This window comes from Xiphophorus couchianus, chromosome 11 (genome assembly GCF_001444195.1).
Source record: "Xiphophorus couchianus chromosome 11, X_couchianus-1.0, whole genome shotgun sequence".
NCBI lineage: Eukaryota > Metazoa > Chordata > Actinopteri > Cyprinodontiformes > Poeciliidae > Xiphophorus > Xiphophorus couchianus.
Genome location: NC_040238.1, coordinates 17,094,393 through 17,116,476, shown reverse-complemented (window position 1 = coordinate 17,116,476; position 22,084 = coordinate 17,094,393). Strand labels below are relative to the sequence as shown.

Below are 22,084 nucleotides of genomic sequence, written 5' to 3'. Positions count from 1 at the left end.
CACACACAAAACGGCATATCAACATAAAAGTCCAACGTACTGCGCTATCTTTGCAGCGAGCACAGCACCTTGCAAGCATCCCCATATACCAGCTTTCTTTACAATGTTTTGTGAGAAGCTGCTCTCAAAGTTAACATCGTCCCATTGCTGGATGCCACCTGAGCTCTGGAAGATGCAGTCAAGAGCTTTACGCCAGCAGGAGTGTGCAGCACTAGAGGCAACACAAAACAAGCCGATACCAAAATTACTGAGAGAATGAAAGAAAAATTATGACACAAGAAATGCACACATTCTTATTGATTGGTCCACATAAACCCATTTAAATGTTTTCTAACCTTATGTTTCCAGTATAAAAGTGCAGGTTTCCAACTTCATGCAGAGCTAAAATGTGAAGGGAGTCGTGACCGTTAGCCTGCAGGTTCTCTGAGGAAAATCAAGAGAAGAGAAAGGACAGTGAGAACTTCTTAAGCGCCTATATGCCTACACTGTAATTTACACATGATCAAATATGGTTACTTTGTCCTTTCATTCTGCTTCTTTCTAAAAATATACAATAGTAGCAATTATAAGTTCTTACTGATGGAGTTTGTGTAAGCAGCAGCAACAGTTGGTGCACTGTTAAGGCTGACGGGAAGGCTGTAGATAGCGTTTGGAGAACTAAAGTCCTCATCAAGCAGGTCCTCAGGGAGGAGGTCCGGAGAGGTAACAACTGCTGGGCTGAATGACACCTGGCTTGCTGGACGGCTGGTACCTCCTCTAGTTCGACAAGTTGGAGTCTGTGGTGCAAAGCCTGAAGAATCACATCAGCAGAGTTTTTACTGCAGAGGAGCATATGTACATGCCCCTGTTGTTTAATAAGCAATAAACTTACAGGGTTGTGTGCATGCTAAAAGCTGTATAATTAATGAACGACTATGCTGGAGGAGTGGAAGACTGGGCGATCTTTTTCCAAGGGCTTCACGAAAAGAGCTCAGGGTGTCTTCCACGACAAGGGGAACGCGCACAAGCGACATAGCGAGGTGCAATTCTGAAACTTCAGCACAAAACATTTTTGTATTGTTTTACATTTTCTATTTATTTTGCACTAAGAAAATTTGCTTTCAATTGTTTGCCTTTGGAAGATTTGAGTTATTTTTTTGTTGCAAAATAAATATTCTATATGACTATGTTCAGCACTTTTCTAATGAATGAAGCTTTTTGTCCAATCAAACCTTTCAGTGAAAATGGATCTTTATATAAATGCTTTTTTGCTCCCTTTTTGTGAACGTTCTGTTTCCGTGGAGGGGGTCGATTCCACACACTGAGCAGCTGGTAGCCTGCGTAAGTTCTGTTAGTCATCTACCATGAAAAAAAGGAGGACACAAACAATTCAATGCACACAATACATAACTACTTTGTATCATCACACAAAGCAAGATGTGATTTCTGTTTTGTGTATGCCCTACTTTCTTCCCAGTGGTGTTCTCTGTCTTGACATGGTGTGGTTGTGGGACTGTAGGTCCTTTAAAAGAAGAAATTCTCTCAAGCAGGTTCCTTTGAGCATGAACCAGCAGAGGAACTATCATCAAGGCGTAACGTTCCCTAGGGACAAATATAAATTCATTTCAAATTTAAAGTCTTCAGTTGCAGGACTAGGTCATAAAATGAAACTGCAAAATGTCTAATAAATCTGTATGAAACACCCTTGCTTTACATGCATTGAGCATAGCATAGTGCAAAAGCATTCATACCACTTGAAGCTTTTCACATTTTCACACAATACCACAATCTTCAACATACTTTTTTATTACACATGATAGAATAACACTGCGCAAATGTGGAGTGGAAGGGAAATTATTCATGGTCTCCTGAATTTACACATTTTGATACTAAGTTTTTATGACCATTCTCTGATGCTGAACAGCTCAGACTTAATGAAGCGCATCTAGCTCAGCAACAATTTTGTCAGCTACAATTTTCAAGAACTTTATTTCCATAGATTCTCAGTTGGATTTAGGCCTGGACAATTCTTTTTTTATCTAAATCCCTCCACTGTGAGTGTATCTTTGGTGCCGTAGAGCTTTCCAAGTCTCAAGTCTTTGCAAATGTTTTGCAAATCCATTTTCCAAACTACATTGACCAGCTTTCCCGTCCATGCTGAGGAGAAAGGTCCCCACAGCATGATACTATCACAACTCTGTTTCTCCCTGGGTATGGTGTGTTCAGGGTGATGTGCAATGCCACAGACAGAACATTGAATCTAGGCCAAAAAGGTTAACCCAGACCCAGAGATCTTCCACATTTTTTCTGTGTGCTACATGGAGTGCATAACTAATACTGATTTAAAATATACATACTTTTGCAAGATACCAGGCACAGTGTATAATCTTCTGTATTTTTGAACATTTCTTTTAACAAATTATTATTATTATTATTTATTCACCGTGTGTATGAGTTATATAGTAAGGCAAAGTGTGCCAGGGTCTCCCATTTTTCACAGAATTGAAGCTGCTCAAGAGTGTATAACACCAACGTTCGAACCCAGCGCAGGTCCACCAGGAAGCAGTCATCGTAGGGGAGTGAGAAGTGGAGACGCGACTCAAGTTCTTCAACATTCACGTCGAGATCATACAAACTCCAAATCTGGTGGGAAGATAATGAAAGAATGTGACAGAAACTCACAAAAATCTTAAATAAAATGTTCATCTGTGTAAGTAGAATTTGGCTGACCTGAAGTTTAGTCAGCATGTCCAGCGTAAAATCTGTGGCTAGCACCAGAAGAGGGGTGAAGATGGCTTGCAGCTCATCAGCTGTGACTGGCGGCAAACTTTTACTTAAAGCACCATTTTGTGCCATTGCAGTAAGCTTGTGGTTTTGGTCCCACACAGATTGACACATGTACTGCAGAGTTGTCCAGTGGTTTCCACGATGGGCCAGTACCTGACAAGATAACAGTTAGGTAGTGTGGAACAAACATAGCAGCCAAACATTCCTGTTTATCGTCGCATCTTGTATACCATTGCTCTGCGAAAATATAAAGCAGCATTTTCAACAGAATTCAGTAGTACATAAGAACTCCTTTCCAGTGTATCTTTATGCTGATCCTCATTCTCATCAGTGATCCCCTTTGCCACAGGGATAACCTTTCTAACAGCTAGAAAAAAGAAGCATCAAGCTATTTAAAAAAATGCCAAGTTATAGTCCATTACAGTCTTTTGTTAAGTAATTTTCTCACCCTCCCGTCGTTTCCTCTCTCCTTTTGGAGTCACAATGTCAACCTTACGGTCAGAAGCCTTCTGTAATTCCTCTTTTTTTTCAGAAGAGGGCAGAGAATACTTCCTCATCATGATGCCAGAGTGGGCGAGGGAGAACCAGCAGATATCAATCTGGCTATACCTAAGCAAAGTATGAAAAAAGCAACAAACAAAAAAAAAAGCAAAGGAGGCTTCACTGCAACCTGAAATTATTGGTTACAAAATGTACAATATCTTGTTTCAAAAGATAAAATTAAATATTGGCATAATGTTAACAGAAATACAGTGCTGCTCAGAGGAACTTGATCTTGACTGGGAACCTTTCATCCAGATGCCCTTCATTAATCAGATGCAAGCCCTGGTAAAATTTTGCTAAATGTGCCGTAGCCATGCAGTAATTAAGGAAAGATCTCTCTGCTCTCTCGTCAGCTATTAAGTTCCTCAGCTGAATCCGCTTCTTGTTGCGTTGCACCACAAAAGACATCAAAAACAGTAAATGCTCCACAATGTTCAGCTCTCTAAAAACACACACACAAAAGTTGTTAGTCCAAACTACTACACTGCAATCTGAGTGTCCTTGACCATCGATATTCACGTACAATACCTGAGAGTTTTCAGATTCTTCAGTAAGCTCTGTGGCAGTTTCTTCCTAAGCTTCCTTCTTAACTCCTCAAACGTGGGCACACTCTGCAGTAAAACACAAAAAAGGCTTTACTGAAAATAAAAAAGCTGTGCAGATGCACAACACATAGCTTAAATTTTCTATATATTGTTCTTTGAAATGTTTCGAAAATTTTTGCATTATAACAACAAATTCCAACTTAGACTTTCCCTCTATTAGTTGAACACATAAACATGCTTGGACCTTTCATTGGCTTCATGTTTTGGGTTGTTGTCCAGCTAGAGCAGGGATGTCAAACTCATTTTCATTTTGGGCCAAATTAAGATCATCAATGTTCTTAAAGGGCCAAAATGTATTGATAAAACCTGCTAACCAAACTGTTAATATGCAAATAAATTCTTAAAATTAAATTATATTGTAAATCTTTACAGTCCCTCCAGGATTTCGCGATTGTTTCTGTGGTTTTTTACAACTCAAATCAAAGTGTTTGTGTTACTAATTTAGGAATATTTGTGCTTATGTATGACTTTTTATTACTTGTGGTATCATTATGAATAATTATTTCACATCAACATAAAGTAGCTGTTTAGTAGAAGTAAGAAATATCGCCACCTGCAGTTGGGAGCAAGCAGTCGCTTTGATCCAATGTTTTTCAACATTTTTTACCAAAAATCTGCATCAAATTCACAATTATGTATTAGCGTGAAAAACTGCAGGGATTTGTTGATTTTGTGTTAATTTCCACGATAATTTGAAAGAAACAGGAGGGACTGACTGGTGTAATTTGGCAGAAAATGAAAAAAAAACTGCTTTGATTTGATTGATAAAATAATATTTAAGCCCACAGTTATCTTAACTGTGTGTCCCTTTAGAGTCTAGAGGGCCACATAAAAAGCTATGGCGGGCCGGATTTGGCCCACGGGCCTTGAGTTTGACATATGTGAACTACAGGGTCAACCTTTGACCCGGTCTTAATTCTTCTGCAAACTTTACAGGCTTTCTTCTAGGATTATTCTGTATTTTGCACCAACTATCGTCCCATCAACTACGACCTGCTTACTTGACCCTGCTGAAGAAAACCCCACCCACAGTATGGTGGTGTATTCAGGGTGAGGTGCCGATAAAGTTCTCTACCAAACATAGTGTTTTGAATGCAGGCCAGAAAGTGAAACTGAGATCTTCTTCTGCATGTGTCCTGTATCCCCCACATGGCTTGTGGCAAGAAGAAAAAATAACTTATGTGCTACAGTTTTGCTGCCACAGTTTAACACTAATACTTGTCTTGTCAACAGATTCTCTCACCTGAGCTATAAAACAGTAGAAGTTATTGGACCACTTAAAAACCATGTATTATTTTGCTTTCATTCACAATAATGCACAACTTTATGTTGTTGTATCAAAAATAAAAACTCCAAAAGAAATACATTGAAATTTAGGGTAGTAACATGACAAGATATGAAGAAGATCCTAATGTATGGACACTTTTGCTATGAGCTCTACACATGCTGTACATGTCTAAATATGTGCATTTGTGTGTATTTTATGTTCACCTGAGGTGCTATACTTTTTCTCTGAGTCATCGAACTCTCTCCTTCTTTACTTTTGCTGCTTTCCTGCACAGTTTTTGTGGCTAGTCCCAAAATTTCATCACGTCTGCAAGTGTAGTGAAGAGGAGCAGAATAATCAGTGAAGTACGTTGTAATGACGAGGCTCACTGTAACATAACTATTGACTTAGTAATTACATCAACTTGGAAAGGGATCACGTCTATTAATTGAAGCATGACGATGAACACATTTTAAGTTGATGTTAAAATGAGTTTTCTTGTCTTGCCTAGATATCTGTGAAGCCTTGAATGTCAGTAAAACAAACCTGGAGAGAGTCTGAAAAATGGCTAGTCCCCAGTCCAGCACCAGTTCTGGACTGCCTTCCTCCAAGGTCCTCTGTAGAAGCAGTGACGCAAACTCAAGGAAGTATTTTTTCCGTTGCAGCTTTATAACTATTTAAAACACACAAAGATCCATCTTGCTTTGAGTGAACGTGACTAATCATTCAATAATAAATTGATTTTAGATAGCATTTATTGTCATTGAACAGAATTCAATTTATTGAATGAATGAACTGTTAGACAATCAGACAGTAATGCTCCTGTTTTAGGTTGGTTGGTTAGAAAAACCAAACTGATAAGTGGCTGAATAATGAGAGAGATTTTTTTTATGAAATTATTTTAAATTCAGTTAAGATTCTTATGCTTTTAAACAATTTGAGAAAGCACAAGTATAAGTAAACTCAACATCTGATGCCTGAAGTGCCACATTTAAACATGTGCACATATGTAAACACATAATGAGAATTTCCATTTATCATAGGGAACTTACAAAATTGAAGAAAAAAAATTATTTAATGTTTTATTGACAGACTATAAGAAAACATGTGAAGTGCTTCTTATACAGCATATGTAAATATCTGGTTTCAGTTGTTTGTAAAGATAAGCTACTCACCATTGTCAAAGTTATCCTGCAGTGACAAGCGGGGGAACAGTCGATAAAGAACACCAGGATCTTCGAGGGTAACCCATGCAATCTCTGGAGACATAGACAGCTGTGTTTATAAGAATCATTTTTGACTGAGGTGAACTGAAATGCCCTAGCACATGCTTGAAAAGTTAATTCACATTTTCTATATTTAATTCAGCTCAGGGCTTCAGAAATGGGTAACACAATGCTTAAACATGTATGGGCAGAACATGCAAAAAAAGTTCCACATATGAATACCAATCCATTAACAACAAACTTTTAACTTTTCAGCTTTTGACACCATTTAATTTTTTTTTTAGATGGACTAAGGTTTTACTAAATATAATCCATCCATTTTTTCTAACACCTTTGTCCCTAGTGGGGTCGGGAGGGGTGCCTATCTCCAGCTCGCGTTCCGGGCGAGAGGCGGGATACACCCTGGACAGGTCGCCAGTCTGTCGCAGGTTTTGCTAAATATAATAAAACCTAAATATAAGGTTTTATAATTTAATTTGCTAAGGATAATTTGAATATATACTCTTCAAAAGGCAATTTTTGTTATTACCATGATCTCTGTTAAGAGCCTCCTCGGATAGAATGCATCTTATGCTCTTCACATGCAGTGCTTTTATCAGCTGGCTCATCTTTCTTTGGCTCTCAGCTGCAGCTATAGCTGCTGCTTTATCCTACACATAGATACATAAAAGCTGAACCGTTCATAAACCACATTTCATATACATACATGCACACATAACTCTAAGTATTATGATAAATGATGAAACAGATCAGTATGTGTCTTGTCTTACATTCCCAGCTTGAAGAACTAGTTTGCCAAATTTAAAATGTGTATCAAAGACCTCCTGGACCAGACTCCGCCCACAATCAAGCACAGCAGCGGCCGACTCATATTTTCTGAATGTTTGCAGTGCCTGTGAGTGCAAGACAGTAAAACATAAACTTTATTGTTGATGAAGATAAAAGTAAACTCAACAGTGAACTCAAGGAAGTAGGTCATCTTTGATAAGGTGCATTGCTAAATGGGTTAATATGGCATGTATGTTCTGTCTTCAGTAAAATATGTTGAAAAAACTGCCTGGTTTCAAGCTGCAAATCTAATTGAATAAGAAAGATATCAAATGAAGGGGGGCATTCTATCCACTACACTTCTATGTTCTTGTTGTGACATAAACATGTTGTTTTCCTCCTTTCCTTTTAGCTTAAAAAAACGTGTTTACACGTGTTTACATTAGTATAGATAGTTAAAAGTAAAATTACCATTAAAAGTTTATTTAGGTTAAAAAATATTTTTTTATTGCCATCAAATGTATCATGTCAGACATTGTGCAGTCAGCAGGTCTGAGGAGAAGATAAAAGTATGGAAGGGATATCAAAACCACCAAAAATATCTCAGGAAGGAAAACTTTCTGAAGATGTTTTGTTTTCACTACATGCAGTTATTTAAGTTAACTCATGATGTGTATTAAGAGAAATGGGAGATCCCCAACATTTTGGACTGGTTTAGACTGGGAAATAATGCGACAGCTGTCCTCTGACTGGTGCTCAAATATCCTGTAGCAGTAAATGTACCACAATGTCAAGGTGCAAGCTGCCTTATATAGGCTGACAAGCTTCACCTGTGGGTGTGTCACGCTAACCTAAGACAGAGACAGGGGACCGCACAGGATTCAAAGTTTTGTGCTTGGAAGAAACCCACTTACAGCTAGTCCAAAGGATTTTCCCCGATGGTACCACACTTTTTAAAAACAAACTAAACTAAAAATATAAAACCTGAGCAACCCTATGAAATTGTGTTTTTCCCCTCTTTATTCTCTAATAACCTCATCAATAATTTCAATGTCAGTGCTTACCTCGGAGCTTAACATTTTGCACTTAAACTGCAATCTGAAAATTACAACTCAGTCGGTATATGCACATCTTTAGGGCATGCATGCTACATCAGAACGGGACCTAGTGTTGGCACTGACTGTACTTATTTTCATTATTGTTTATTTCTTTTTCATTGCTTGATGAGATCCGATTAGGTTGCTGTTGGAGAAGTAAAATGTGCTCTAGACCAGGGTTAGAGTTAAGAGTACACCACACACAGAACTGCACATAAACAAACCATTGACAGGTAGTAGGTGATGCAGGAAACCATGTGCAAAAGGAACTCTGAGGAGTTTCCGGTCCATTTTTGCTTCGTAAGAGATGAATTATCCTCCAGAACCACTAGACACTTTAATAGCACCTGGGCATTCAAATAGACACACAGTTGTAAATTTAAAAATTATTTTAAATGTACATATAATTTTAGATCATTTTTGCATACTTGCACCACAGGATCGCAAGCAATCTGATGGTAGATCAGAGGGGCCAGCAGCCTGTAGCAGGTAACTACAGCTCGTAATGAAGCCCCACCATCATTCAAATATATCGCCAGGTCCATAGCCAACATCATCCGCTCAGTCTCTGCTAATCTGGCTTCCTTTATACACATAAACAAATGCAATTATTTGTGTGAGCTATTATCTGCAGTATAATTAATATCAGCAATAGAGACATCATGCTTTCCACATGAGGCTGCTGTGTGCTAGAAGACGTGGACATATATACCTGTTCCCAGATAAACGGTCCTCTGTCACCACATGTATCGAAATGGAGAGACGCCTGTTCAATGTTGATTTCTGTCTCAGTGAAAATGGAATTCAGAAACATCTTGCAAATGTTAGGAGAGGTGTGCTGTAGGGTCTCCTTATGCAGCCTTGAAATTGGGGAATTTTAACAAGTTCATTAGAATTTTAAAAAAGGCTAAATTGAGAAAAAGTGAACTATGTATGTTTCCATCCTCACCCACTGGAAGCAAATCTGTTGTGTTTGCTGTTGGATGAACTGTCTGGATCTATGTATTGACTCCACAGTTTCCTGCAGGCTCTTTTAGCTACAGCGTGCTGCCCTGTTTCAAATGCCACCTGGGAGAGAAGGCAACAAAGATACATGAACATGAACATGTATGCCTTATGTTTCTTTGTCTCCTTGGTAAAGTTTATGTTTGTGTACGTAATTTACCTCAGCCAAGTGAGCCCATGTGGAAAGCACTGGGGTGGGCAAGCATGCCAGCACCGGTAATGATGTATCCCCTATAGAGTTGCCCACCAGCTGCCCCTTGCTGTCATAGGCTGCCACAGCAAACACATACGTCTGGTTGGACTGCAGACCGTCTACCCTGAGCAAACACTCACCAGAAACCACTGGCACCTACAACATAAATTGAAGTGCTGCATGAATTATGTAGATAAAAGTATTGGTAATTTCAAACACTGTGCCTTTCAAAACTAAACGGTACCATATTCCCAGTTCCTGGTAAACTGCATTCACCAAGGCGGACTTTAGGGTTGACACCCTGGACTGTTCGCCCACAAAGCTGATACCAGCTCACCTAAAGAAAGGGAAATTATAAGGGACAGGAAAACATAGATTGTGTGGAAAAATTAGCTCAATATAAGCAAATCTCACCCGTTTTTTCAAGTCATACTCAGCAGGAGCAAAAGTAATGGAGTGGTCAGTTCGTGAGATTAGCATTGGTGGAGGTGGAGCTTTTTCACCTTCATCATGTTCTGCTTTGTGCTTTTTTTCGTTGACATTCCTAACAGTGGCCATATATGTTTTCATCTCCTCCAGCTCTGCTTTTTCTACCAGGACGAGAGCTTCCTAAAGAGAGTACATGAACACCCTAGTTGAACACCTATTATACATTATTGAATAACGTTTGTTTCTGTCATCATCAAAACATCAAGCTAAATATGAAAAGAAAAAAGTATTCATTTTAACTGTATGGAACGTGCCTGGATTTTACATTAATGCCCCTTGCATCTGTTTATGGGCAACTACATTGCTGTATATTTTAATAATATTTGCCACATAGAGCAAAAAATGTCTGTTTTCTTGTAACACATTAAGTCATGTTCACTAAATTAGATGAGTTCTGATGAAGCTCGGTTGTCAGATTAAATGTACCTTTTGAAAATAACAACCTTAAGCAGGAGTTAAACATATGTTCAATGAAGCCCATATTTCTGAACTAAAATGTTGTTTTTTCATACAGAAATGTGCTCTGATTCAATATTCCAACTTTAAATGGTATGTTTTATTAACTGTAGGTTGAAAAATTATCATAATTTACAGAAATCAAGATTTGAAAAGACAAGTTTGTGTGTAGTTAATCGATACCAGGTTTCACTTACTCAATTAAGTCACTGAGTGTTTCAGTATTATATAATTTATTGAATATGACTAGTTTCATTTGATTCGTTTAACTTCAAAGATAAAACAAACTGATTCTGAACTTAATAAGTTTCAACACACAAGATAATTTGCAGAAGGCATTTCTATATGTTCAGATAAATCTATAGTTTATGCAATTGTAGATTAAAAGGCACCGAACCATTTTTCCCACAAAACAGAATTAAATTTTAAATGGAAAATTAGTTTTATAATTACATGCACATGTGAGACTATATAAAGCATGTTAAGTATAAATGTTTTACCTCGAGGAGACTTCTGATCTTGCTGCTTTCACCTGGCTCCCCTTTACTGTGCTCCGCCGATGCTTTCTGCATCATTAAATGAGCTTTGGACAGCTTATTTTTCTTGATCCGATGCAGCAAATCAGACTCTTTAACTGAAAAAATAAAAAACAAAGCTTCAGCAAAGTCCTTTATTTTTGAATTTGCACATTATTAATAACATTTAAAGGATAGGGACATTTTAGCTAATGGTAATGAGCACTATGTATACTGTATTAAAGCAGCGAATCAAACCTTCATTTAGCAGCATTAGTTTGACAGAAGCCTTGTGGTAGATGATATCCAGCCCTAGATGAAAATCCTGGGCCAGTATAAACACATTTTTGGACTCTACGTCCTGATGGCCTTCAGTTTTTGACTCTCCCTTAGTCTCCTTTTCTTCTTCAACTTTTACAGGGATTTTATTTGTCCCATTTTGCTCTTCTGCTGGTGTAAAGGATGGATTACCGGGATGTAGGGACTTACATTTCTAGCAGAAAAAAAAGGATTTGTTTATTGAATTTTCACAATTCAATTGGAAATTATGCATTAAGAAGTAAAAGCTTTATGTAACCTTGCATTACAAGAAAGATCACCTGCTTACCTGCATGCAGGCAGTGTCAGTGATGGCTGAGCGATCTTGTGGAATCAGTGCAGAGACACCTATTGACAAAGCATCAAGACCCTTCTCTGTCACTTCACACACCTTCTTTAGTAGATTTGTGTTTGACTCCTAAAAAAGTAGAACTTTAATGTATTTTATTGATATTTCATGTTCTGTACAAACACAAAGAAAATGATGTTCAGAGAAAATAAAAAAAGAGTATTCAAAAACGACCATAACCCCTTGGTTTGGAAGTTGACTATTTACTAAATAGAAACCACCTGTCTGTAATTTGATCTTACAATAAATACAGCAAACGTGTAAAAGAAGATGCTCTGGTTTTGTCGAATAATCTTTAATGTAATGTAATCTTTTAGCCAACGTATAATTCACACGGTGTGTCAGAAATTTTAAAGGGACAGTATTATGTATTTTATAATTTGTCATATTGTGCTATTTTATAGCAAAATAAAGTAACTATGTGACCTTCAGTTGTTATAAAAAATGATATATATATATCAAATATGGCTTAAAAGAAATTTGATGCATTGAAATTGGGTCTTTGTCTCTTGAAAAACTCTGCCTACAGGAAATTATTACAACATCGCTCCTGAAAAAGATGATGATAAAAACACAGAAACAACAACATTTTACACTGGAATCCAAGTGAATGGGAGAAAGCCCAGAATGTACTGTAAGCAGAATTTAAATCAAGTGCAGGAATGCAATGGCCAGGCAAAGTGCGGCGCAGTTCCAGAAGAAAACCTATCAGAGACTGCAAAAGGCTTACAAATATAGGTTCAGATTACAGCTGGTTGTAATCTGAACCTACATGTCAGATTGTATGGTAAAAAAAAACAGATTACATAACCCATAATAACGTGTTAAATTGACATAGACAAAAGCACTTTTCAAATTTGCACTTCTAAAAAGATAAAACTATTTTGTCTCAATCTACCACATAAAATCCTTGTCTTTTTGTATTGTAATTTAAGTCATGCACACACCTTAAGAAGAGAAAAGGAGCTTTGCTTCATGTCCTCAGATCTTCCACAAACTGTCGTAAAGAAATAAAAAAGTATCTCAGGCAGAATCTGTAAGACATTACATGTTCCTGTGTTTATGACACAGAGGCATTTCTCACCTGATCCCTCTGCTTGATTAATACGGCCAAGTACTCTCTCAACATGTTCACCCAACATGTGGATCATCTCTGCCACCATAATGCAGTCAACATTGGCCAGCTCACAGATAATGGCCACATCACACAGTACAGAGAGACACCACAGCAACTGCCAACATGTTCACAAGAAACATAAAAACAAGAAAGCAGACTAGTGGATCCTCCCTTTTCTACAATGTCGAAATTATTAATTGACTTCTTTTACATATAAACTTGGCTTTTTAAGCAATATTTCCTGGAGAAAACAAACCTTGTCATAACACTGTAGCTTCTGTTGATCATTAACAGAGTCTTGGATTTCCAGGTAATGACTTTGCATGATATGTTTTAGTCTTTTCCAAAGAAATATCAAAATATCAAAAACAAGGTCTGGATTAGGCCTCAGTTCCTGTAGAAAACATGCATGGACAGGATATCTGTAACATGTAATTCTAAAAATCCATCCTCTGAGAACTTCTTCAGTCTGGTGTCTAAGAACATCCAAATGCAACAATAAATTAAACACACAACATGGAAACTTACAGGATCAGGGCCAAAAACACACAGATGCAGGGTGTCGACCATGCCAACAAGCTCATCGCTCACGGCGGACAAGAATTTTTGTCTGTCTGTGAAAAAGTTTGAAGAAAAACAGAAACAAAAAATAACCATATTTTAATGCAATAATAGGTGTAAAACCAACAAAGGTCATGGTTAACAATCCAGAGTATGTATGTGACAACATTTTGTCAGTATAACCTTGAGTAAAAATAGCATGGTTTCACGATACCGTGATATAAGCAGGACAACTAAAAACAGAAATATATCAAATCATCTAACAGCTGTTTTTGAAAACAAACAAAAAAAGCTATAATTATTCAAACTGCTGCAAACATAAAAGAGAATATCCTTTACTACAGTTAAAATGTCATATTTACAGTATATAATCTATAGCATGTTATGTATTTAATTTTTCTAAAATAAAATGTATTTTATTAGTTTTTGGATTTTGCTACACAGTATTCTATACGTCACTGCTTACTGTTCCATTTTTTACAAAAGCTGAATTTTTTTTTTCTTTTCTATGCTAACCGGCAGTGCTAAGCAATGGGAGGGGGAAGGTTTAGTTATTTGTTTCTAAAAACTCTTAACTGACTAATGCCTTTTCCACTATAAGGTTTCTAGTCAATATTATAGTTAAATACTGCTCAACAAAATATTTTAGTCTATTCTTAAATAAAATTTAAACAAAGTCTCCTTAATGAGTATTAAAGTAATGTAAACGATAATGCATTTATAGCCATAAATGATAAAAGTGCTAATGACCTACATAATAGCTTTATTGTTACCATCTCTTTTGTCCTCTTTAGAATTGTCTCTCTGAGAGTACAGCAGGTTGCTGTAACTGTAGAGTAAGGTGAGCTCACGTTCTGCCTTCCTGAAAGGCGGACCTTCCGCACCCTGATGCAGAGAGAGAAGTTATGCACACAAACTCATTTGAAAACACAGAACAGGATCTGAATGAAGGTCCTTTTTTATTTCTTTAAGGAAAAAACATTGACACCGGTTTGTGTTATTTGCTTCCGAAATAAGTTTTCTTTTTTACGTCAAAGAAGGACACCTTCTATAAAAATGGATACAGAACACAGGAAAAAGGAAAAACTCAAAATGTTTTGCCACGCATTCATATAAATGTAGATAACAGCAAATATCTTCAGAGGTACTTACAGACAAAATATGCAACATCTCCTTGGTGAGTTCTGAGAATGCTTCTGGCTGCTTGTACTTAAACAACAGTTTGATGAATCTCACTGCAGACGTAATCTGTATTTTATTCTCACCTGGAGAAACAAAATTTCACATCTCTTGATTCTAACTATTACAGTTAGTGCTTTAGTTAAACTATGGGTGTAAAGCTACATTTTGGGTGAGAATTTTCCTTTGGAGAGAGGGCAAATATCTACCAGTGCTTAGTTATATATTTTAAAAAATGCAAAAAAAATAAATAAGAAAAATATGACAGAAAAATATATTGGACTTTATTATGAAAGTGCATATAGTACATTACATAAACATATACCGGTAATTACAATCGTCACTGTAAATGACTATGATATTGCAGACACTGACTGCAATCAGTATCTGCAATATTGTGATTGTGAAAGACTGGGAGTAAATGTGTGGTTATGTTAGGTGGTTATATTAGTTTAAGTGTCATTCATTCAACTCAGTGCAAATTTTAATAAAATATGGAAAGCTGACTGAACTCTAATTTCCCTTAAAATCCATATCAGACCTTTTTCTGCCAGCTGGCAGGTACCTTCTGGTACATCCTTTGGAATGTCATTAGAAGAACCTTACATTGTCACGTCTTCAATACGATTATTTTTAAAACCTTGGTATTCCTTGCATATAACCATCTTATGCTTACGTATTATGTTGATCAAGAAATATACTTGATGATGCAGACTTACCTTCTGTTGCTAGATCCACTAGAGTGGATTCTGTTGTCAGTACGTTAGGACAAATACTCTGGTAATCGTCAGACTTTTGTTCACCGGTACTTGTGCCTCCTTAGCAAACATTAACATGAGAAAAAGTCATTTCCCAGTCAGGCCTTCACACTTTCACAATACAAGGTTATCATGTATATATTTTACAACACCTCTAGATTTCATTACATCGCCGTTAAAAATGTAGTATGTTGGCGCATTTGTTGCACTAACCAGACAAAATACTCATGCCAGCAGAGAGGAGCTCGATGATCATCTCAAGCAGCTCTGGCTCATCGGGTAGCTTTATTTCCAGTGGACGTGTGTGGCTTTCCCAAAGTGCCTCTGAAATGGCTAAAAATTGTCCTGCAGTGCAGTCAAACTGGTTAACCAGCATCTGCTCTGTTGGGGTACGAGGCCATGGGATCTGGGGGAGAGGCAGACTTTACTTGCTCTGTTTTGTCCAGTGTAGGAGTTATACAAAGATTTCTGCATAGAGTTCTGCAACTTAAACATTTAAAATCCAACAAGAGAAGTACTTAATAACAGCTCGACATGATGGCAAACATTTCATAAAATTAAAAAGCCTTAGAGGACTTGCAAGAAATATGACTGTTAGCAAAGTACTGTAGCTCAAGAAGTGCTACATTTCACTCAAAGATTAGATTTAACATTGTGGTCGGTATCACAATGTCCATGTACATGATATTACATTGGGGATATCTTTGAGGGTGCTTTTGTTTTTGGTTCTTAGCGTGTTTTTAAGTTTTCTGCTTTCGAAGACTGTCCGCTTGAACACCAGAACACCAAGCTAAAAGTGGGAAAAAAAGAAAATAGTCTTAATTTAAACTGCATGACTCAAGCTTGTATAACTGTCTTTTCTGTGTAGAATGTCAACACAATAACAGCATCGCTATATATTTAAAACAACATTTATTCATTATACATTTCTTCCACATACTTTTTCATACAATCATTCAATTATAATATTTGTTCTGAGGCTCATTAGTCAGATGAAAAACTTTAAGTGGGTATTAAACATAATTTTCATGAAGCTAACATTTTAAAAACTGTATTAGTTTTATGTAATATTCTAATGTTAAATGCAAAAAAAATCATCATAATTAACAGAAATAAAAACTTAACAGTGGTCTGAGTGTAATCAATCTATGGAATGTGTTCCAGTCAAAGAATTGAGTTACTGAAAGAAACATTTCAGTAATATTCACTATAGCATACCTAATGTAGTTTAATGGATATGATCTGATCACAGTCAAATCCAAAGAATAAAAAAATAAATAAATAAAATCACTTAAATAGAACCTGTTTGACAACATGAATTAGGATAAAAGATTTCAAAAGCAACACATACTCTGATATTAGAAAATTCAAAAACATTAGTCTGAGTTTAACAGAGGTTACAAAGCCATTTGTAAGGATGGAGGACTTCACTATTGTGAGATTTTTTTATCCACAAATGGGGAAGATGTGAAAAATGGCTGAATTAAACCAACTCTCTGAAGATAAGTGGGCTAAAATTTCACTCAATTGATCGAAAAGACTGCACTTTGCACTTAATCGGGTTATTTTTGTGTGATAGTAACATCTGCCTGATTATTTGAAACATTTAAATAAGCCAAAAATGCTAAAACATAAAACATAATCTGGAAGGGACCAAACATTGCTTCAATGTGTCATAGTCTGCTTACCTTCAGAGACGCTGTCCTGTAAGCTTTCTGAGTTAATGCATTAGTGCATTCAGCCTCGTCTTCCAGGCTAGCCATGTCGTTTATTTTTCCAAGAGCTCTCTTAGCAAAATCCTGAAAGCCGTAAAAATAATAGATTTGTGAAAAGGGAGGATTATGCTTTCAGGCACACTTCTATTATCTTACCTAAATTTCTAACCAACAATTAATTTTACAATGATGTTTTTTTTTCATTTCACATTGGGATCAATAAAGTATTTTTGAATTTGAATATAATGTAATGGTGAAGTATTTAAGATCAATTCATGAGTAGTTTTTTAATGTTTTTTTATGTGAATGTTTGACTGGATGCAAACGTCTTTCACCTCTGCTTGCAGTTCAGCCTGGTTGTCATAGTAACACTGGCAGACTGAACAGTAGAGTGTGACAATAAGTGGCAGATATCTGGGTGTCATCAAAGGGATGGACAGCTCCAAACTGATACTCGCCCACAGAAGGTACTCCAGAGCCTGAATAGGAGCATAAATAATCCTGTTAGGTGTCATAAATAGGGATGCATTTATATGCATGCTGTAGATGTGAAAGAGAATAAGTTGGTAGCGACTCAATTTTTTTTTTGCAGACCTTTTCAATTATAATTTCAACATTATACTGTAGGTTTTATCATAATTCACATCTGGTCTATCAAGTTATTTCCTCCCAAAATCCATTTTATCATATCTATGTTGAGCATCTCTGAAATCAGATGCTGTGTTGAGCATCTGATTTCAGATGAAATGTATGAAAAATCATATGTTTTCCATATGAAACATATGATTCATATGTTTCAGATGAATCATTTGAAGAAATAGTAGAGAGTCTATGAATGTAAAAGCACCTGCTCACTGCAATTCATAGACATCAGGTAACGGCAGATGTTGTAAATGGACAATGAACCTAGGATAGATGAGAAAGTAAATGTATTATAGAGTATGGAAATAATTCTGAAACACAACCAGCAAAATAGTTTTGCATATTTTATGTAATAGAGCAGCACAAAGGGGTGAATCACTGTGAAACAGAAGGTAATTGACATATGATTTTCAAACATATTAACAAATTAAAAGAAAATCTGACAAAAGTGTGATGTGCATTGGTATATATAGTGAAAACCAAAGAACACAATAGACAGGTTAATGTAAAAGCTACAGAGTTTTAAACCAGGGTTAGGTTAGAAAACAATATGAAAGCTACAGATATCTTACAAAGCACCGTTTAATCCATCATACAAAATAGAAAAATCATAATATAAATGCAAATCTACCAAAATGACAGGTCAAGCAATAATTACAGAATCAATCTAGGGTAACTGGTGGAGCTTGCTTATTTAGCAAGAAAAAATGGCCAAAAGACTGCCTCTACAGATCTGGTAGAGACATACCATAAAACGCGTACATTTCTAACTTCAGTGAAAAGTAGAAAATAAAAAAACATTATGATCCTTTAACACTACTTTTTGTTGGTTTACCCTCCCAAGAGTTATACATATTTATGTAATATTCAATACTGGATACAGGTTATTACCTATAGTCAGATTTTTTAAAGACAAAAATATTGTGGCAACTTGTTAATTTATCTTATAAGCTGAAACCAGATAACTAGTTGACTTTACAAACCATTATATATGAGCCAGGAGAGATGTTCATGTTGCTGGAATGCCTGCATCATGATCCTAATGAAGTTCAGCACTTTCAGCAGTGTGGAGAGTCCCTTCTGGCTGAGGATGCTGCACTTTTTCTCTTCCTCAAAGATACATATGGCACAACCAAACATCGTCTGGGTGCACAGAAAAATACACACTTGTTAATATTCTGTGTACTTGTGTACTTGTCTAAAAAAAATGCATTTGTCTGTATACCTTTATTGTAAAGGTGCCTTGTTCCAGTTCAAATCCTTCAGGGAAAAAGCAAGCCATAAAGTGGTCCACATCTGTAATGTCAGTTATTTGCACTGAGCTCAACTGCAGCAGGCTGAGACCGTAGCCCAGCCACAGAGCCAGCTGGTACAGCTAGAAACAAAGAGAGTAAGGGTAAAATCTGAAATGCCAGAGGCACATTTGTCAGCTTCAAATAGTTTTGCATGAGACATTGTGCTGCTGTTAACATACACATGTTTGGTGTGCAATATCATGCACACCTAAAATGGTCTGTTGACTGACAACGTTATGAAGCAATAATGACTTTGACCATGGTGCAAAACAGCAGCAGGATTACAGCATAAATAACTGTTATTTATTAAGGTACCTTATATTCACAAAGGATATCCGCAACCTGCAACACGTGCTCCTGGTAAAACCTCTCTGGTATTCGTTGTTTGTACTCTTTCCGTATTTTCATAAGTAGTTCAATCCTAAAAACAAAACTATGTTGAAATACGTCTTGAGAATCTGACAAAGAAAAGAGGCTCCTCTGCCTCCAAGTGTACCACTGCTTTGGAGGGAGAAAAAAAATTGTGCTAAATGTTAGCAGTATAACATTAACAGGTTTTTTTGTGAATAAACGTAAATGACGAGACAATCAGGTGCGTGACGTCATCATACTGTACTTTACCACTTTCTTACCCTTTAGCATAAGAGCTGTTGTCGCGCTTCGTCGTCGAAGTGACTTGTTTCATAATCTTTAAAAATGATTCCGTGTCGCGTCTAAAACATGAAAGGACAGGATTTTTTTCGTCCAGTTCGCCATAATATGTAGCCGGTAGGTCCATTTCTGTAGATAGAAAAGCATTTGAAGCAGCTGTGAACAAATTTTGAACAAACTCCTTCTCGCGGCAGCAATGTTAGGCACGTCGCTATGGCAACCGTCGGCAGACCGGAAGTTGACTAACCGAAACCTCTTTTTGTCTTTCTACTAATTAATTAATTTTAAACAAACTCCCAATGTAATATGTAGTTAATTAATTACATGTAAATGTAATGTAATTCATTTATTAATTACATTTTACGCCCAGAGTGGGTCGTGAAAGATTTTGGTAAAATCACGCTTAAGTACATTTTTATATATGTGTGATATTAAGACAGGCTGTACTTTTCTTTATGATTTTAAGTATATTTACTGGAAATTGAGATTTGTTTGATCTAGAAATCAGTTGATCTTATTATATGTATATATATATATATATATATATATATATATATATATATATATTATATTATATTATATTATATTATATTAAATTATATATATAAATTATCATATATATATATATATATATATATATATATATATATATATATACATATGATAATTTTACCTATGTGTTGATACATTTAGACTATTAATTTAAAATACACAGATTAAAAGATAGATCAGCAATCTTATAATCTTTAATACATAAAAAATTAAGCCTTTCCAATGTGGCCAATTGGGTCAAAATTACTCAACAGAGATGTAAAAAAAAAAAACACCTCACTTGCTGCCAGAAACGGCACAAGTATTTATTAGGTAAGGGGTAATATTAGCTTGGTTCAATAAGTTTTTCACACAAGGTCAGGTATGTTTGGATAGCTTTCTTTCCATTAATAAATAAAATAATAATTTAAAAACTTTGTTTTCTATAGGGATCACTGTGTTATTTTTTCTCTTTTTGAGCAGAAACATTTAAGTAGACAAACAAGCTAAAATAGAAGAAATGTGTAATAGGACAAATAACATTTACTTTGAACAACCAATGGGAAAGCAATTTTTAAAATCTGAGCTCATGGCAAAACGTTACGCAGATAAAGTCTCACCTAATGCTGTCCCATACAAACTCATCAGTTTCCATTCAACACCACATCCACTCCACACATAGATCTAAGCTTTTGGCACATGGTGCACCACTGGCTAATACTCCGTAAGCTATACGCCAAACAAACTCTCGAACACTGGGCAGCGGTATTTCCTGGGGCATAAGCTTAGAGGTATCAGCAATATTCCCAGCCAATGTCCCGTCATGACTGAGAGAGAGAAACATGGTGTCGGGGGGAGAGTGTGAGACAACAGTCAGACAGAGGAAACAGTCAGGGGGATGAAGGGACAAACAGCTGACATCATTGTTCCAGAGAGATCAGCCTGTTGGCACAGTTTCACTGCCAGTGATGGCATGGGAAGTTAGGGAGGCTTGGATGGGTTGGGAGGGGAAGGCCTATAAATTCAGTGTAGGACTGGAGAGCTGCACCCATCTTAAGCCAAGTTAGACCAGCTCTGAGCTTAAAACCTTCTCTGGCTTCCACTATGGATATTCCCATTCAGTACCCCTGGTACCGCCGTGGGTTCCCAAGCCGGTTTTCTGACCTCTCCTTGGCAGAACCTCTTGCTGACTGGCCACTGGTGTGGCCCTTCTCCTGGTCCTTACCCTGGATGCGACCTTCATTTATGCGCTGGTTCAACTGGCCAGAAAATGGACACAGTGAGGTAAAATGCTGTTTGGTTCACCTTTTGATGGTACTTCAAGCCTTAGTGTTTCACAGTCACATTTGTGAGATTTGTTGTTTAAATCAGAGTTCTAAGTGCTTAAGTTGAAGTCAGAAACACAACTAACTTTCTACTGATATGAAATTGCGCTGAGAAAAAAAACAGCATCTTGCTACTTCTAACAAATTTCTGCACAGATGCGGATGGAAAAGGACCGCTTTGTTATTTATCTGGATGTGAAGCATTTCTCGCCCGACGAGCTGTCCGTCAGTGTTAGCGACGAGTTCATCACCGTGCACGCTAAGCACGAGGACAGACAGGTCAGGAGAGATTTCAGAGATCTGCAGAAACTGCAAGCTGTAACCTTTCTAACTCTCTGACTAATTCTGCTTTCAGGATGATCACGGCTTTGTGTCAAGAGAGTTTCTGAGGAAATACAGGCTTCCATCTGGCGTGTTAGGGGCCGACATCACCTCCAATCTGTCATCTGATGGTGTGCTAACAATCACGGCGCCTCGGCCATGTCTTGGGCCAGACTGCAACATTCCCATCTCATTTGAAGATGGCTCACAGAAACAAAAAATGTAGAGTATCCTGACAGCCCTGATACTGATTAAGTACTAACCCACCACTACTTGTTTATATGTTGGCATTTTGGTTAACATAATAGGTCAGACAAGTTGGAAAAAAATGCAAACATAACCTGCTGACTTCCAACTTACAATCACTGATGGATTTAGAACATGGTAACCTC

General features: G+C 36.9%; 2 protein-coding genes across 4 annotated transcripts in view; one reads left to right on the top strand and one right to left on the bottom strand.

Annotated features, from left to right (window-relative positions):
- cfap54 (cilia and flagella associated 54) overlaps positions 1-19,704 on the bottom strand; it is a 26,504-nt gene extending 6,800 nt beyond the window's left edge. Inside the window, exons 1-43 of one of the 2 annotated variants that reach the window (XR_003597349.1) lie at positions 19,497-19,617; positions 19,180-19,285; positions 18,795-18,944; positions 18,553-18,712; positions 17,775-17,833; positions 17,263-17,406; positions 16,901-17,011; positions 15,904-16,002; positions 15,426-15,618; positions 15,174-15,272; positions 14,428-14,540; positions 14,049-14,160; positions 13,243-13,328; positions 12,971-13,108; positions 12,682-12,829; positions 12,545-12,594; positions 11,538-11,666; positions 11,189-11,423; positions 10,916-11,049; positions 9,885-10,079; positions 9,715-9,807; positions 9,438-9,626; positions 9,222-9,340; positions 8,985-9,132; positions 8,701-8,856; positions 8,497-8,619; positions 7,178-7,300; positions 6,937-7,057; positions 6,357-6,440; positions 5,728-5,854; positions 5,406-5,508; positions 3,838-3,920; positions 3,554-3,751; positions 3,215-3,375; positions 2,997-3,133; positions 2,710-2,919; positions 2,423-2,622; positions 1,446-1,581; positions 1,212-1,338; positions 872-1,033; positions 578-790; positions 336-423; positions 41-211 (exon numbers count right to left, since the gene is read on the bottom strand). Coding sequence is in view for 1 of the 2 variants with exons in the window: in XM_028032193.1 (XP_027887994.1) it covers positions 41-211; positions 336-423; positions 578-790; positions 872-1,033; positions 1,212-1,338; positions 1,446-1,581; positions 2,423-2,622; positions 2,710-2,919; positions 2,997-3,133; positions 3,215-3,375; positions 3,554-3,751; positions 3,838-3,920; positions 5,406-5,508; positions 5,728-5,854; positions 6,357-6,440; positions 6,937-7,057; positions 7,178-7,300; positions 8,497-8,619; positions 8,701-8,856; positions 8,985-9,132; positions 9,222-9,340; positions 9,438-9,626; positions 9,715-9,807; positions 9,885-10,079; positions 10,916-11,049; positions 11,189-11,423; positions 11,538-11,666; positions 12,545-12,594; positions 12,682-12,829; positions 12,971-13,108; positions 13,243-13,328; positions 14,049-14,160; positions 14,428-14,540; positions 15,174-15,272; positions 15,426-15,618; positions 15,904-16,002; positions 16,901-17,011; positions 17,263-17,406; positions 17,775-17,833; positions 18,553-18,712; positions 18,795-18,944; positions 19,180-19,285; positions 19,497-19,642 (5,879 nt within the window). In the remaining variant the exon portion in view is untranslated. Of the gene's footprint in view, positions 1-40; positions 212-335; positions 424-577; positions 791-871; positions 1,034-1,211; positions 1,339-1,445; positions 1,582-2,422; positions 2,623-2,709; positions 2,920-2,996; positions 3,134-3,214; positions 3,376-3,553; positions 3,752-3,837; positions 3,921-5,405; positions 5,509-5,727; positions 5,855-6,356; positions 6,441-6,936; positions 7,058-7,177; positions 7,301-8,496; positions 8,620-8,700; positions 8,857-8,984; positions 9,133-9,221; positions 9,341-9,437; positions 9,627-9,714; positions 9,808-9,884; positions 10,080-10,915; positions 11,050-11,188; positions 11,424-11,537; positions 11,667-12,544; positions 12,595-12,681; positions 12,830-12,970; positions 13,109-13,242; positions 13,329-14,048; positions 14,161-14,427; positions 14,541-15,173; positions 15,273-15,425; positions 15,619-15,903; positions 16,003-16,900; positions 17,012-17,262; positions 17,407-17,774; positions 17,834-18,552; positions 18,713-18,794; positions 18,945-19,179; positions 19,286-19,496 lie in introns of both variants that reach the window. The other variant, XM_028032193.1, reaches the window with a different exon arrangement.
- cryabb (crystallin, alpha B, b) lies at positions 19,498-22,084 on the top strand. Of its 2 annotated transcripts, XM_028032219.1 has the most exons (4): positions 19,498-19,632; positions 21,169-21,330; positions 21,528-21,650; positions 21,727-22,084. In XM_028032219.1, the coding sequence occupies exons 2-4, from the start codon at positions 21,277-21,279 to the stop codon at positions 21,916-21,918; spliced, it is 369 nt and encodes a 122-aa protein (XP_027888020.1). In that variant the 5' UTR covers positions 19,498-19,632; positions 21,169-21,276; the 3' UTR covers positions 21,919-22,084. The 2 variants fall into 2 exon arrangements, with proteins under 2 accessions (XP_027888020.1, XP_027888019.1); XM_028032218.1 differs by lacking the exon at positions 19,498-19,632 and having other exon boundaries at positions 21,018-21,330.

Coding starts and splice junctions, on each gene's coding strand:
- cryabb (XM_028032218.1), top strand. CDS start 21,151: ATGGATATTCCCATTCAGTACCCCTGGTACCGCCGTGGGTTCCCAAGC. Junction 21,331..21,527: donor CAGAAAATGGACACAGTGAG/GTAAAATGCTGT, acceptor ATTTCTGCACAG/ATGCGGATGGAAAAGGACCG. Junction 21,651..21,726: donor CTAAGCACGAGGACAGACAG/GTCAGGAGAGAT, acceptor TTCTGCTTTCAG/GATGATCACGGCTTTGTGTC.